Source organism: Solea solea, chromosome 13 (genome assembly GCF_958295425.1).
Source record: "Solea solea chromosome 13, fSolSol10.1, whole genome shotgun sequence".
Lineage (NCBI taxonomy): Eukaryota > Metazoa > Chordata > Actinopteri > Pleuronectiformes > Soleidae > Solea > Solea solea.
Window position 1 is genome coordinate 12603323 of NC_081146.1, and position 16265 is coordinate 12619587.

Below are 16265 nucleotides of genomic sequence, written 5' to 3' on the forward strand. Positions count from 1 at the left end.
AGATTATTTACACATGAGTTCAATACACAAAGTACAATAATACAATACTACATAAATAATAATAATAATACTACAAAATAAATAGATGTGTAATGTGAATATAGGTGATAGTTAACATGAGGAAACAGTGAGAAAATGTATTAATAGACCAACAAAAACGGGAGCAGCTGTTAAAATTACAGACAATATTCCTTTAATGTCATGTGGGATCATAAGAGGGGAGGAGTATGTGCCTGCAAAGGCGGAGCATCACTACACCATTTACAGCAAATTGAAACTTATAAACACAGTTTTACTTCCTGGAAAAGAAACAGACAGCAAACAGTTCAGAGCTTCTATAACCAAAAAGGTAAAGTTTAACTCCAGAATATTTACAACTATGTGTATTACATGTGAGGAATGTCTAGTTGCTGTTAAATATGTTGCTGTTGATGATCTCTTATATCATCTTACAAGGGATTTTTTTTGTTTTGTTTTTGCTTAAGGTGTTAATATGTCTTTACGACATTTCACATATTCAAAATGCGAAGCCTTTCAATTAATACGCTTCTAATGAAACTGAAAAAGGCAAATTGGTAACTGTTGTTTTTGTTCATCAGGCTAGTGGAGAAAGTTTTAATATGATCTGACATGATTTTTCAAATTCTTTTTCCCCACTCCTAGTGTAAATACTATAAGTGTTGTTTTGGTGAGCCACGACTTGTGTGTAAAATGGTTCATATTCGTACTTTTTTTCTGTGGGAACAAAAACAATAAATATATTATTTTTCACAGATTTAAAAGCTGAAATGGCTTCATCCAGTGATTTCCTGTCTGAAGAGCAGTTCACGTGTTCCATCTGTCTGGATGTCTTCGCCGAGCCTGTTTCTATCCCATGTGGACACAATTTCTGCAAGGCCTGTATAACAAGACACTGGGAGGACAAAGCCCAATGTCAGTGTCCACTGTGCAACGAGAAGTTCAACAAAGGGCTCAAACTCTGTGTCAACACTGGTTTCAGGGAGGTTGTGAACAATTTCAAGAAGCACGGTGTCAGCAAAAAAAATGATGTCCTCGTCAAACCGGGACAGGTGCCATGTGACTGTTGCACTGGCAATAAATTCAAAGCCTTCAAAACCTGTTTGGTGTGTTTGGCATCTTATTGTCAAACACACTTAGAGCCACATAAGAGAGTTGCTGCATTGAAGAAACACAAACTGACCGATCCTGTGCAGAACCTGGAGGTCAATGTATGCAAGAAACACAACAAGATGCTCGAGCTCTTCTGCAGAAATGACCAGAGTCGTGTTTGTGCTCTGTGCACAGAACATAGAGGTCATGATACAGTCCCTCTGGAGGAGGAGTATGAGGAGAAGCAGGGTGAGCTGGAGCAGAAAAAGATGGAAGTAAAGGGGATGATTCAAGAGCGACAAAAGAAGATTCTGGAGATAACAGAAGGGCTGGCCAAAAAGAGGGAACAAAACAATGAGGCAAAGGGAAATAGTGTTCAGGTCTTCACATCTTTGATAGTCTCTATGCAACGAAGTCTCTCTGGGCTGGTGAACGCTTTTGAGGAGAGGCAGAAAACTGCAGAAAAACAGGCTGATGTGCTTGTTGTAGAGCTTCAGAGGGAAATCATGGAGCTCCAGAGGAGCCTCACCAAACTGCAGAAGATCTCAAAGACTGAAGACCATCTCCAGCTCATCAAGCGCTTCCTGTCCATCACATCTACGTTTCCACTCACCAAGGACTGGTCTGACATCAGTATCAGTGGACAGCACTGTGTGCAGGATCTGAAGAGAGCAATGGTACAGCTGCAGGTGACTCTCACCAAAGAGATGCAGCGAGCTGGTCAAGACTTTAGAGCTTGCTATGATGAATTCCTTGCTGAAGAAACTGGTGAGGATAAGAAAATGGTACACACAGATCTGGAGAACCTGCCTGAAGGCATCAAGCTGGACATAATCCGGCGGCAGTACACAGTAGATATGACATTCGACCCATGCAGTGCAAATGATTTCCTCGTATTTTCAGAGGATTTCAAAGCAGTGCAAACTCCCCATATTGTGTGGGTAAATGGAAGCCCCCAAAAATTCAACAGGCATGCCTACGTCTTGGGAAAAAGGGGATTTTCAAGAGGGAGATTTTATTACGAGGTTCAGACTGCAAGTAAGACCGGCTGGGATTTAGGCATAGTCAAAGAGTCACTGCGTGGGATGAAGACAATCATACCAAACCCCAGGACTGGAGTGTGGGTCATAAGGCTGAGGAACAACACCAAATTCACAGCTTTAAATAATGTCCATGTCAACCTGAACATGTCAGAGAAACCAAACAGGGTCGGAGTGTTTGTAGATTATGAGCAGAGACTGGTGTCCTTCTATGATGTGGACACTGTAACTCTGCTCTACTCTTTCACTGACTGCCTATTCAGTGGTAAAATCTACCCATTCTTTAGCCCCGGCCTCCCCGAGGATGGTGTAAATGGTGGTCCACTGGTCCTCTCACCAGACAACGAGTCAGACAAAAAAGTAAACAAAACATCAGAGTTTCTAGGCTGGAGTTTTGCTGTTATTGCTCTGGTTTTGATTTCCTTTACATATCAAATCATCTTCAACAAGGGCTGAAACAGGTTGATTTCTACAAAAATCTTGTAATGATGAGCTCAGCTCGTGGATATTTGTGAAAACTAATGTCACGTCATAATTTCGACTTTTTTATCTCCTAATTATGGCTTTTTATCTCATATTCATGACTTTTCATCTCATAATTTCAACTTTTTATCTCCTAATTATGACTCACTGTGAGGATATTTTTATTATCAAGGCTAAATTTGACCCTTTTTTTTTTCTGGTGGAAATGGGCTTCCATAGGTTGTTCATTTGACTTGGTATACTTGTTTTTTCACTTGTTGTTGAATTAACTGCATCCAATGTACAATTTACATAAACATTTATTCTATGCTTGAACTTGACCATTGGTGTCATTTCTGTAATTTAATTAACCACTCTATCCAGCCACGTATCACACAGACAGTCAACTAAACACAATCAAACAATGTCAAACACGCCCTCACACAGGCATTGATTAAAACTCTGTTTTGCATAAAGACAAGAAGAAGAGAACAGAACGTACTATTGAATGAGATGCCAATACAAAACATAGTGACATCAATACGACATTTGGAATACAGCCACAATAACTTCACCCTCATATTCCATGTCAGGCAAGACGTAAATAAAAGTAACCTGATTATATTATTGATCAGATTTGTGTTATATTTTAAATGTATTACCTATGAAAGGTCAACATTATACATCAAAAACAGAATTTAGGCCTGGTGTATTTTCATTTCTCATTTATATGCAGAAAATAATCATCAGTTTTTATGCTGAGAAGAGAAAACTCATAAAGTGATTCATTACATTTCAGTGACAAATACATGAAAATATTATTCTGATGAAGATTTAGCATAATATCACTTGAGCTAACTTGGTTCAAAGATGGATTTAATTTTCAGTCAAATTTTTCTTCTTCTTGATTTACGTGGGGAAGGCTGCCTGGCCAAACAGGAATGTAACCAGCTCTGGTTTAAACCAAGGTCAATATTAACTGACTTACCCTAAGAACACAGAGCAGCTGCTTTTTTCCTATCACTATGTAAAAACGTACAGTATATACAGAGGCTATAAGAATGTGCAATATAATGTGTCTTATATCGTTTTTTTCCCAATACAACCTATCTGATGTTTTTTTTTTCTCCCATTTTCACCAACTATATAAACTCACCTGAGTAAAAAGTACTCAACATGTTTAAAAATTGATTGAATTTGTAAAATTTGGAAATATGTCACAGTTCAAAATTTGCTTGGCTAATTTAATATGATTTTTTTTTTTAAATATAGTATAGTGTATTTTTAGTTAGTTCATCTATTGACATGAGGCCAGTCACTCACATACACATAATCATCAGTATTTATATTGCTTTATTGTGTGTACATGTTTGACAGCTTTATTATTTACCATGTTTTACCACTGACTCTAAAAAGCTGCACCAAAGGTTTCCTAATCTCTTGTGCTGTATCTCTGTGTACAGATTAAATCTCTTGAACCTTGTTCAATGAGATTAATCCCAGTGGGATGGATGTTGGTATTTCGGGGTGCAGTGTGACATCACACCTTTATGTGCATGCGCTCAATTCAAAGAGTATGTGGGTAATGATTCATTTCATCTGGGTGAACACTGAAACATGAATCCTTTGAAATGAACCCTCTGAGAGAGCAGAAATTATAAATCATTGAGTACTTGTTAACTGGGAGAGACCCTTTAATGTTTGAATCGCTCAACAAGTCTTTCTTAGAGCTTTAGTCAGTGTTGTTTTAGTCGGGTAGAATTGATGTCTCAATCAGTCTCCCTTGGGGCCTTGGCCATATCTTCAGCTCCTTTTCATCCCTCCTAAACATGTTTTTCTTTTACACCTGCATCAAATTCTGTCCACCAGGTGTCCACAGTTATTGTTTTTCCTCATCTTCCTTTTCCTCATTTCTCTGCCCATTGGCTACACCAGTTCTTTCTAAACCTGCCATTTCCTCCAGCTTGCAGTCTGATTTACTTTATGTTCCTATGTGTTTCTGTGTATTCATCATCCACCCATCTTGCCCATAAGTCAGTTTATTCATTTAGGAAAGCTCACCTTCTCATCTGCATCCCTTGTCTTCTTTCTAGATGTACAATTGGTTTTAGTTTAACAACTTAAAGGCATATATTTTATAGTTGCTAATACATTATTAGAACATTTTAGGAGTGGCCTTGCAGGGGAGCGAGCACAATGCATTCTGGGAGTTGTTGGTCAAGAAGACATCAACAATGATTTCACATTTCTACTACACAGATGACCCAGTTTTAACAGTCTAATTACAAGAAATGATGTACCTACTAGAAAGACCACAGAGGTCATTTTGACCGTTCATAGATTATTTGCACATGAGTTCAATACACAAAGTACAATAATACAATACTACATAAATAATAATGATAATACTACAAAATAAATAGATGTGTAATGTGAATATAGGTGATATTAAAAAGGAATAATAGACCAACAAAAATGGGAGCAGCTGTTAAAATTACAGACAATATTCCTTTAAGGTCATATGGGATCGTAAGAGGGGAGGAGTATGTGCCTGCAAAGGCGGAGCATCACTACACCATTTACAGCAAAATGAAACTTATAAACACAGTTTACTTCGTGGAAAAGAAACACACAGCAAACAGTTCAGAGCTTCTACAACCAAGAAGGTAAAGTTTAACTCCAGAATATTTACAACTATGTGTATTACATGTGAGGAATGACTAGTTGCTGTTAAATATGTTGCTGTTGATGATCTCTTATATCATCTTACAAGTGATTTTTTTTATTTTGTTTTTGCTTTAGGTGTTAATATGTCTTAGTCATTTTTAGGCATTTATATTTGCCTAATAATAATGTATTAATAGACATTACACATATTCAAAATGTGAAGCCTTTCAATTTATACGCTTCTAATGAAACTGAAAAATGTCTTTCCAAAATAGCAAACAACATAGATAAACACAACTTCCATTAGTTTTTCAGGTAAATTGGTAACTGTTGTTTTTGTTCATCAGGCTAGTGGAGAAAGTTTTAATATGATCTGACATGATTTTTCAAATTCTTTTTCCCCACTCCTAGTGTAAATACTGTAAGTTTTGTTTTGGTGAGCCACGACTTGTGTGTAAAATGGTTCATATTGGTACTTTTTTTCTGTGGGAATAAAAACAATAAATATATTATTTTTCACAGATTTAAAAGCTGAAATGGCTTCATCCAGTGATTTCCTGTCTGAAGATCAATTCGCGTGTTCCATCTGTCTGGATGTCTTCACCGAGCCTGTTTCTATCCCATGTGGACACAATTTCTGCAAGGCCTGTATAACAAGACACTGGGAGAACAAAGCCCAATGTCAGTGTCCACTGTGCAGCGAGAAGTTCAAAAAAGGGCTCAAACTCTGTGTCAACACTGGTTTCAGGGAGGTTGTGAACAATTTCAAGAAGCACGGTGTCAGCAATAAAAATGATGTCCTCGTCAAACCGGGACAGGTGCCATGTGATTGTTGCACTGGCAACAAATTCAAAGCCTTCAAAACCTGTTTGGTGTGTTTGGCATCTTATTGTCAAACACACTTAGAGCCACATCAGAGAGTTGCTGCATTGAAGAAACACAAACTGACCGATCCTGTGCAGAACCTGGAGGCCAATGTATGCAAGAAACACAACAAGATGCTCGAGCTTTTCTGCAGAAATGACCGGAGTCGTGTTTGTGCTCTGTGCACAGAACATAGAGGTCATGATACAATCCCTCTGGAGGAGGAGTATGAGGAGAAGCAGGGTGAGCTGGAGCAGAAAAAGATGGAAGTAAATGGGATGATTCAAGAGCGACAAAAGAAGATTCTGGAGATAACAGAAGGGCTGGCCAAAAAGAGGGAACAAAACAATGAGGCAAATGGAAATAGTGTTCAGGTCTTCACATCTTTGATAGTCTCTATGCAACAAAATCTCTCTGGGCTGGTGAACGCTTTTGAGGAGAGGCAGAGAGCTGCAGAAAAACAGGCTGATGTTCTTGTTGTAGAGCTTCAGAGGGAAATCATGGAGCTCCAGAGGAGCCTCACCAAACTGCAGAAGATCTCAAAGACTGAAGACCATCTCCAGCTCATCAAGCGCTTCCTGTCCATCACATCTACGTTTCCACTCACCAAGGACTGGTCTGAAGTCAGTATCAGTGGACAGCACTGTGTGCAGGATCTGAAGAGAGCAATAGTACAGCTGCAGGTGACTCTCGCCAAAGAGGTGCAGCGAGCTGGTCAAGACTTTAGAGCTTGCTATGATGAATTCCTTGCTGAAGAAACTAGTGAGGATAAGAAAATGGTACACACAGATCTGGAGAACCTGCCTGAAGGCATCAAGCTGGACATAATCCGGCAGCAGTACACAGTAGATATGACATTCGACCCATGCAGTGCAAATGATTTACTCGTATTTTCAGAGGATTTCAAAGCAGTGCAAACTCCCCATATTGTGTGGGTAAATGGAAGCCCCCAAAAATTCAACAGGCATGCCTACGTCTTGGGAAAAAGGGGATTTTCAAGAGGGAGATTTTATTACGAGGTTCAGACTGCAAGGAAGACCGGCTGGGATTTAGGCATAGTCAGAGAGTCACTGCGTGGGATGAAGACAATCATACCAAACCCCAGGACTGGAGTGTGGGTCATAAGGCTGAGGAACAACACCAAATTCACAGCTTTAAATAATGTCCATGTCAACCTGAACATGTCAGAGAAACCAAACAGGGTCGGCGTGTTTGTAGATTATGAGCAGAGACTGGTGTCCTTCTATGATGTGGACACTGTAACTCTGCTCTACTCTTTCACTGACTGCCTATTCAGTGGTAAAATCTACCCATTCTTTAGCCCCGGCCTCCCCGAGGATGGTGTAAATGGTGGTCCACTGGTCCTCTCACCAGACAAAAAGGAAGACAAGAAGTCAAACAAGAAGGAAAACAAAGAGGAAGACAAAAAGTCAGACAAGAAGGAAAACAAAGAGGAAGACAAAACGTCAGACAAGAAGGAAGACAAAACATCAGTGTTTTTCGACTGGAGTTTTGTTGTTATTTTTCTGGCTTGGATTTCCCTGATTACATATCACATCATCTTTAACAAGGGCTGAAATATATTGATTTCTACAAAGAATCGTGGATATTTGTGAAAGCCAAGCAGTGCAACACGTCGACAGTGAAATCAGTTCTTTTTTGTTGTTTTGTTTTTATTGGATATAATGTACCCTGTTTATTTTTCACCCATAACATAACATGTTTTTCTTGTATTAATCATTGGTGAATGTACATGCTTAGTCACTTTATCATGATATACCATATGTAGTAATTCAATCACACTAGTAAATCACAATAGAGGTCATAGAGGTTGTTCATTTGACTATACTTGCTTGCTCACTTGGTGTTGAATTAACTGTATCCAGTGCACAATTTACATAAACATTTATTCTATGATTAAACATGACGATTGGTGTCATTGCTGAAATGAATGAACCACTCTGAATATTCAGATTACGCCCTGAAGACACTCACCTTCTTCACTACCTTCCTAAAACCCATAGATTCATGTTCATTCATGTTTCTGCCCATTGTCAGTTGGACTTGACATCTCTCATTCTCCACATAAAAATGTCAGTTTCTTTTAATTTAGGATTTTAATAGTTGTTTGGGTGAAGTCTAACCTGGATCTGGATCTTTGTCTTTCTTCAGTTTCTGCCTACACTGTTTAAATAATTGTATGGTGATTACGACCACAGGACAGGCCTAAAAAATAAATAAATAAATACATAAATAACCCTGTATATGCTGTATATTCCTTTAACAGAGGTCACATATGGAATTTTCTTGAAATGTGATGTTTGAGAAAAATGAAACAGTTAGCAAACTAAGCCAGTGAGACACATCACAGGAATGGCATGTCCTCAATGTTTTGTTGTGTGTTAGTTTGAGAGCTGGGTGGATTCAGTCACACATAGTAACCGCTGAGATGACAGTATAATTAGACATAATTTTGTATAATCCGCCAACTATTCAGCCACGTATCACGCAGACAATCAAACAATGTCAAACGCCCTCACACAGGCATTGATTAAAACTCTGTTTTGCATAAAGACAAGAAGAAGAGAACAGAACGTACTGTTGAATGAGATGCCAATACAAAACATAGTGACATCATTACAACATTTGGAATACAGCCACAATAACTTCACACTTACATTCCACGTCAGGCAACATGAATTGTATATAATTAGTATTATTGATCAGATTTTTGTTTAATTTTAAATGTATTACCTATAAAAGGTCAACATTATACATCAAAAACAGAATTTAGGCCTGGTGTATTTCCATTTCTCATTTATATACAGAAAAGAATCAGCTTTTATGCTAAAAAGAGAAAACTCATAAAGTGATTCATTACATTTCAGTGACAAATACTGTACGTGAAAATATAATTCAGATGAAGATTTAGCATAATATCACTCCAACTAACTTGGTTCAGAAATTGATTTAATTTTCATTTTTTGACTTAGAGGCACAGATGCTGAGTCCTGTGCCGTTTACAAACAACACTGACTAAACTGAAAGCAGCACATATTCATTAAGGATAATTGATTAGCCTTATATTGCTTATGTCATTCTGTCACATATTAAGTGTTAAGAGGTAAATGTATGAAAGTGTAGATGGATGGAATGTTAAAGAGAAAAGGAGAGAACTACTACAACGTTTACAGAGAAAGGAAACCTAATTCTCATTCTCTAAAACTAGTTTGACCTCCTTTTGGGAAACATCTGGCTGAACCTCTGCAGAGCCTGGAAAATTCTTCTGCGTGTGCAAAAATACACCACTAGAGGGAGGAGTATACTCACATTTAACACAGTTGGCCTCGCTGCACAGTGAATTCAGATAGAGGTGAGAACGTGTTTGTTTAGTCATTTTTTCATTTGAACTATAATGCCACCATTTTTATATCTTAATACCTATTTTTCTTTTTAAATATGAATAATCATGCACATTATTACCCTCAAAGTCATAGTTTGTAATTTACCTTAGTCTTAGTCCAGTTTAAACTGACAGAGATTGCAAATCAAATCCTTTGTTTTAAAAAACAAAACAAAAACAAAAACAAACTGAGGTTGAACAATCAAACTGTTATTAGTATTAATACAGTTATATTTACTCATAATCATGTCCCTAAAATCTTGGTGATTCATATCTTGAGCCAGCCATGAGATTATTTGAACATATTATTATTACATCTTGTGTCTCGCGTCCCTGTGAAGTTTACACACAAACTTGTTTGTGTGAAAATCATGCTTACAGACCAGTATCTGCAGCTGTACATATCTGTCATCCCCGTCCATGCCTAAATACAGTATGAGGTGTATGTTGCTCCACAGTAATTCAGCAGATGAGCTGTGAATTTTTAAACATGTTAGGAAAACAACCCGGTTTAATCTGTACAGTGTTCTGTCTGAATCTCTAACCCAGTAATGCAGACAGGGATGAACATGTCAGTCGTCGATTTTGAACTGCACCTTTGTGGCTGCTTAGCAGTTCAGATCCATTCACACAGTCAGTCCAGGCAGTCTGAGCCTTTAAACCAGCTGCGTACAAAATAACTCACAACACAAGGTTAGTTTCATAAAGTGGCTAAATGATTATGTGACCTTCGAAATCAGGGAGATGGTGGAGGGAGCAAACGCATTGATGCACTGGGGTGACATCTACTGGTGAGACTGCATATTGCAACAAACGGAAGTCTCCTCAGCTCACCCCCTCACTTTTACCAAGCGTGGTTAAACTATACAGTGGCCTTCACATACCAGAAAGGATGAAAACACTCTTTCACAGCTCTCTCCATCCTTACACTCTCACTCATAGTTTGTTTGTGCACCAGGTTTATGTGGGCGCTGCCATTCTTCTTTGTTTGTGCAGTAAGCTTTGGCTTGAAATGCACACTCTGGCTGGTTTGCTGTTGGTGCAAGACAGCAGCCTCCATAAGGTAAGTCCCCTGTCTTAAGTATATACAGTATAAAAGGCTTATTCAACTTAGCTACAAATACCAAACACATTTTATTTTAAAGCAACTATACACTTATTACATACTTAAGCAAACTTAGGGGTAGTGTATTCTACTTCAGACAATAATTTGTCCTAAATTTGACACAATGGACCTTTAGGTTGTCTTTGGTGTCCGGGTGAAAGAGAGTGGTCTATAGTCACAGCTGCTTAGTGAGGCTATACTTTAGTGTAGCATGCAGAGAGGCAAACAGTGTGACGACATTAACATGCTGATGTGTAGCAGACACTTTTTACTTTAATACTTTCATTGCAATTATTGATCCATTGTTCAGATATTTCAGTCTGATTCAGTATGGGCGACTACCATTGCCTGAATCTATGCCACTAGCATCTGTCTTCCTTCTGTTTTTCGATGTGTAACTTTACCACGCACCTGTGCTCAGCAGAAAACCATGACGTGTCAACCATAATGTTAGCCCCCCCACACACTCAAGGTACGGATGGGCTGAACTTTCCACTGAAGAGCTATTTTAAGAGGCAGGAGCAATTCCTCTGGGAATAACTGGGTTTTCCATTGTAACCTTTCAAGTGGGGTTCACTGACAGAGGTCAGAGGTCACCACACACAGTCAGTGCGGCCCAAAGGGGAGTGGAAGCTCCTCGCTCCCATTTGAAAGCACGAACATCCTGTTCTGTTAAAAGGGATTCCACAGAAGGAAGTCGACTTCATCTGAATAATGTGTGCGTTCATTTCTAGAGAGAGGGATTTCATGTGCAGTACAAGGATAAGTCTTGTGGTAAGAGGGTAATTCACTACAAATCATTTTATTTATTTATTTTAGATCCAACACAGACCTCAAATCAGCTTAACAGGAGATGATGAGTCTCTGACCACCGAAGTAGCAGGCTTAGGATAAGGTGATATGTGACATGCATTTGACTGACCTACATAACACATACTTGAAAACTGGGGGGTGGGGGTGCTTTGGAGCTTTGGAGCTTTAAAATTCTCGAACAATTCCTCCTTAATTTATTTTACATAATTAATGTGTCCACGATTATTTTGATGATCAACTTACTCCAGGGTGAATGGCACAGGTAACATACTACTTTACGTCATACGTCAAGTATGACCGCTAGCGGAGGGAAACTCAGCGGTAAGTGATCATGATATGTTATTAAAGACTTTAGGAAATTGTACGGTCATTATATTCACAATTTCAAATTGTATTTACAGCCTGCAAACTATGATTAGGGTTTTGAGTGTGTGTGTGGGATTGGATCCTCAAACTATCTGGTAACCTCTAGTCACTGGGGAAGAGGGGCAGGGGCACCCCGCTCATTTTGAATTGCAGTATCTTTTTAAAACACGAGTTGCATACATTACTTCAAAGTTAACAAAGAAATCCAAATCTGGATACAAAAAAAAATTCACATTTATTCATGTGGCGTTTTGCACTACGGTTCTGTCAGACACAGACACAAACAGTGTGAAGTACAAATCACACTAATTATATACAATTCATGTTTACACTGTGTATTTGATACACACTCAGTCAGACAAGCTATACAGCAAGTATTTACAAAACTTTTGTCATTATAAAAAAATAGCTTCAGTTTATGTGCACTAGCTTAAACAAATGCAACCATTCTAGACTAAACAACAACATGCATCTGCTTTCATTGCTGGGAACATACAATTTATGCATTTTGTGACAAATGCAGGATTTTAGGCAGATGTTAGAAATAACACTAAGTCATCACTGTGACCCCTCGTTTTTAGGTTGAGTCCTTGTATGGGACCAGGTCAAAGTCCTGTTATTTCAAAAATGTGCTCCATCACTGGAAAATTCCCATGGCAGTTCTAGCAGAAAGTAACAGCTCATGGTCTGATTCCTCTATTTCTTTCTGTTTTCCTGGTGTTGTTTCTCTTTTATTATTGCAAACATATTATATTGTAAAAAACGGCTTTTCTTTCTAGACCCAAGTGTCAAATGTTACTGGAGTTGGCTGCAGTCAAAGCTTTCCCCCTCATAAATGTGACTCAGCAAAATACACAATGGTTTCATATGACATCTACAAAAATGCACATTTCTGCTGGAGTGGCCACGACTTAGTTGTATGTCTGCAAGACATTGACATAAAGGTGAGTCCACACCGCCAGGCTATACGACATCCATGTATCTGAGAGCACAGACAAATGGCTGAGGTCCGTGGCGAAGGACTGGTAGTTGACTAATCTCCAGACATGGAGAGTTTATTTTTATCTGTTACTGTCTTCCAACCGGTTTGAAGGCATCCTTGGATTTAAAGACACAGTTATTGGCTGCAATGTGGATTAACTATTGCAAGTCGTTTAGCTATAACCTCATGCCACTGTATCCCAGCTCTGATGGCTGCCACACAGCGTTGTCTCGAGGACAGTTTCTGTGGCAAGCACAGGTCAGGATCACCATGACTGGCCTCCTGACACTTTTACCCATGGCACACTGGAACTCCACCATGGCGGTCTTAGTTCTGTGAGGTGTACAGCAGCGGCCGTCTGTGCAGGAGCCACAGTAGCGAGGTTTGTACGCCTGGACACTGGTGCAGTTCTTATAGGAGAGGTGGACAGCGTGGTCACTCCTTACCATCCTCTGACACTTACTGCCTCTCTGCAGGGAGAAAACAGTCGCTTATTGACTATGTACTGCATGTGCCAGATCTCTCAGGAGAACAATGACATTAAGTGTTATTTTCTTGAAGAAAGGAGACTTCAGGAGATGTCATTATTACATCATTATTACTTCACCCAAAAAGTACCTTTGTTGAAAGCTGTGTCGGCTGAGTATGACTCTGCAGGTCATCACAGGGTCTGATCATGCACAGTCTGCTCTGCTTCACCATCTCACAGCGACGGTTCTTATTGGTCACTCTGGTGGACACCCCCATGCCACAGGTTTGGGAGCAAGCACCCCACTCTGTGGTCTGCTCAAGGCAATTCAGGCTGGAGTCCCAGTTGTCAAAGCTCACGGTCTCCTCCCGACGAAAGGCTAAAGAAACGCACACAGAAAGATGGAGGAATATAGGTTGGAGTGGGGGAAAAAAATGGGGTCTTGGCCCTTCACCCGGGCAAGGTCAGAGAAACTTTGTTTCACAGTGGAGTGACATCAACATCAAAGAGAACAAGGTGATTCTATATGTGTATGTGTCAGTTCTGCTCATGTGGTGCATCCCATCTCACCCTACTTTCAGTCTACTCACCCGCCATGGCGAGGCCACCCAGAGCACTGGCCTCTGCTTGGGGCTCACACACCCATTTCTCGCAGCACTCTCCAGGCACCTGGATCTTCCGTGGCATGGGACAATCAGGGCCAGGCAGCATCACATCCACGTTGCAGCGTGGCACGCAGGCAATCTGTCCGCCCCGACACACACACTGGTACTTGCAGCTGGGGAAGAAGGTCTGACCATGCTTGTAGACAGAGCTGCCCAAAACGCACACATCTCCTTCATGAGCTGTAGGAAAGAAATGTAACAAAATCAATAAAGGACATGGACAAGACATCGTGTAAATATATCCGTGAATGGCAGCAACAAGAGAGGCCGGCTCACCTGCACAGATACCAGTCCTCTTGTGGACGTCGGCTGTGTAGTCACACTGCAGCCCTTTACGAGTGTCGCAGGGGTTCATTTCAGAGCAGATCTGTCCTTTCTGACGAGCACACACAAGGCAGCAGGCACAGTCGTCCAGGATCAGGGGAACTCCAGGGAGACACATCGGGGGCTCCTTGGGACACTGGCATCTCCGTGGACATGCCTGGGACCAGACTACTGTAAACACCTGGGAGGGGAAAGGAGATCAATTTTGATTTGCTAATGTACATCTTCTTGAATCCTATTAATATGACTGATTATTGATAATTGAGATTAGATGTTACATCCAATTTCACTTTAAATAAATACAATTAGGATATTGTATCAAATGATGATGTTAATGAAGTCTAGTGTTAGAATACAAACCATTGGTGTAAATTAAAAGTTTATCATAGGATTGAATGCTTACCTGTGCTGTTAAAATGAAGAAAAACAGAACAGTCTGTGAAGGTTTGGACATATTCATATTAAGAAGAGCAGAATCAAAAATATCTGCAGTCAAAGTGCCGAGTCGTCTTTAAGGGATCTGAACTGAGCCGTTGGGTTCAGGATGGAAAGCTTCCTCCTCTCTGATGGTTTTGTTGCAGAAGGTTGTACTCTCTTTGTCATTCTGGCTCTGGTCTGCAGAGAGGACGACCTTATATAGTGGGGCTGCTCCGCTGGCACCATGACGACAAAACAAGAAGGAATGCTGGACAGATTGCTCAGAGTGTTGGAGGAAGACGGGAGTCACATTTTATTGTGAGATCCTCTCAAAGAGGGTACAACAAACACAGAGTTTTAAGACTTTACAATTCCTTATATTCTGACAGTTTTTTATTTTTAATATGTGCACGCAGTATATTGCGTGCACATATATATAATATAATATAATATAATATATCGTACAATTTTATTTCAGCATTTTACAATTAATTATAATTGTTACTGGTGCAACATATTGGTGTATATATGTATATTGGTGTAAATCTGTTCATTAGGTTTTTTTTTTTTTTTCTTACTGAAGTGCTATTATGTTACCTAACAGCATGGTGATATTATGGTACCATAATATTACCATGCTGTTAGGTAATGTTAATATTATGGTAATACCAGCTTATGTTTAATGCCATTTTCAGATTGGTGATAACAAAGTAAAAGCATGGTGATAAGAAGATAGTATTACAGTATTCCCACGTTATTGCCTGATAATAACTTGGTAATAACAATGACTATAGGTCATTACCTGGATCAAACCTTAACATGAAAATGTGTGTGAATCAATTACCATAAGGCTGAAATGCATCCTTCCATAGTGCCAAACCCTCTTCCCATTGTTATTTCCAAGCTGTAACTTGGTGAATAATAATAATAAAAAAAAGACATTATCAACCTAATACACAGTTATAACCATACTATTGCCATATTGTTGCTGTGCTCTAATGTGTTTCCCACTAAAACTAGGTGGTGACCCCGTGTCCTCTCTTCCCAAACCCCACCTGGGAGGTCAGAATGGAAAACACACTTGTTCCTAGTAGATTTGGTTCTGCTCCCTAAAATAGAAAGACACATCTGGTCAGACATGTGTTGTGGTTCCCTCCATGCATAGGCATGAAGGCGGATGTCAAAGCGAGGCTGACTGGATCACTGAGTGGTAGTAACAAGAAAGATCAGTGAGTTTGACTTCAGTCTTATGAAAGCATGTAGTGTCATAAATCCTAACTACTTGTGTTTTTGTGTTTTGCCTCCTGTAGGACACAGAACACACTCTGGGTATTAAAACTTCAGATGTATGCTAAACACAGGAACCAGTAACTAAACAGGGCCACATTTTTCTTTTAAATATAAAAATACAATTTTTAATGAAATACAGAGCCAACATTATATCATTAATGAAGAAAAGCAGAACAGAAAAGTATTTTTTCTGTTTTTAATTTAAGTGAAAGAATTATGAAAAAAAAATTATAACGGAAATTAGCTTGTTAATTTGGAAAACCAGAGCCTTTTTATAGATTTTTAAAA

The 16265-nt window shown here is 39.3% G+C and overlaps 3 protein-coding genes across 3 annotated transcripts; 2 read left to right on the top strand and 1 right to left on the bottom strand.

Annotated features, from left to right (window-relative positions):
- The first annotated feature begins 256 nt into the window (after positions 1 to 256).
- LOC131471526 (E3 ubiquitin-protein ligase TRIM21-like) lies at positions 257 to 3743 on the top strand. The gene is made up of 2 exons (XM_058648122.1): positions 257 to 349; positions 775 to 3743. The coding sequence occupies exon 2, from the start codon at positions 789 to 791 to the stop codon at positions 2604 to 2606; it is 1818 nt and encodes a 605-aa protein (XP_058504105.1). The 5' UTR covers positions 257 to 349; positions 775 to 788; the 3' UTR covers positions 2607 to 3743.
- A 1109-nt stretch (positions 3744 to 4852) lies between these two features.
- LOC131471530 (E3 ubiquitin-protein ligase TRIM21-like) lies at positions 4853 to 8371 on the top strand. The gene is made up of 2 exons (XM_058648128.1): positions 4853 to 5278; positions 5802 to 8371. The coding sequence occupies exon 2, from the start codon at positions 5816 to 5818 to the stop codon at positions 7718 to 7720; it is 1905 nt and encodes a 634-aa protein (XP_058504111.1). The 5' UTR covers positions 4853 to 5278; positions 5802 to 5815; the 3' UTR covers positions 7721 to 8371.
- A 3675-nt stretch (positions 8372 to 12046) lies between these two features.
- LOC131471396 (CCN family member 3-like) lies at positions 12047 to 14860 on the bottom strand. Its single transcript, XM_058647920.1, has 5 exons — positions 14674 to 14860; positions 14223 to 14451; positions 13872 to 14126; positions 13431 to 13660; positions 12047 to 13282 (listed from the first exon to the last, which is right to left on the bottom strand). The coding sequence occupies exons 1-5, from the start codon at positions 14728 to 14730 to the stop codon at positions 12989 to 12991; spliced, it is 1065 nt and encodes a 354-aa protein (XP_058503903.1). The 5' UTR covers positions 14731 to 14860; the 3' UTR covers positions 12047 to 12988.
- Positions 14861 to 16265: the final 1405 nt, after the last annotated feature.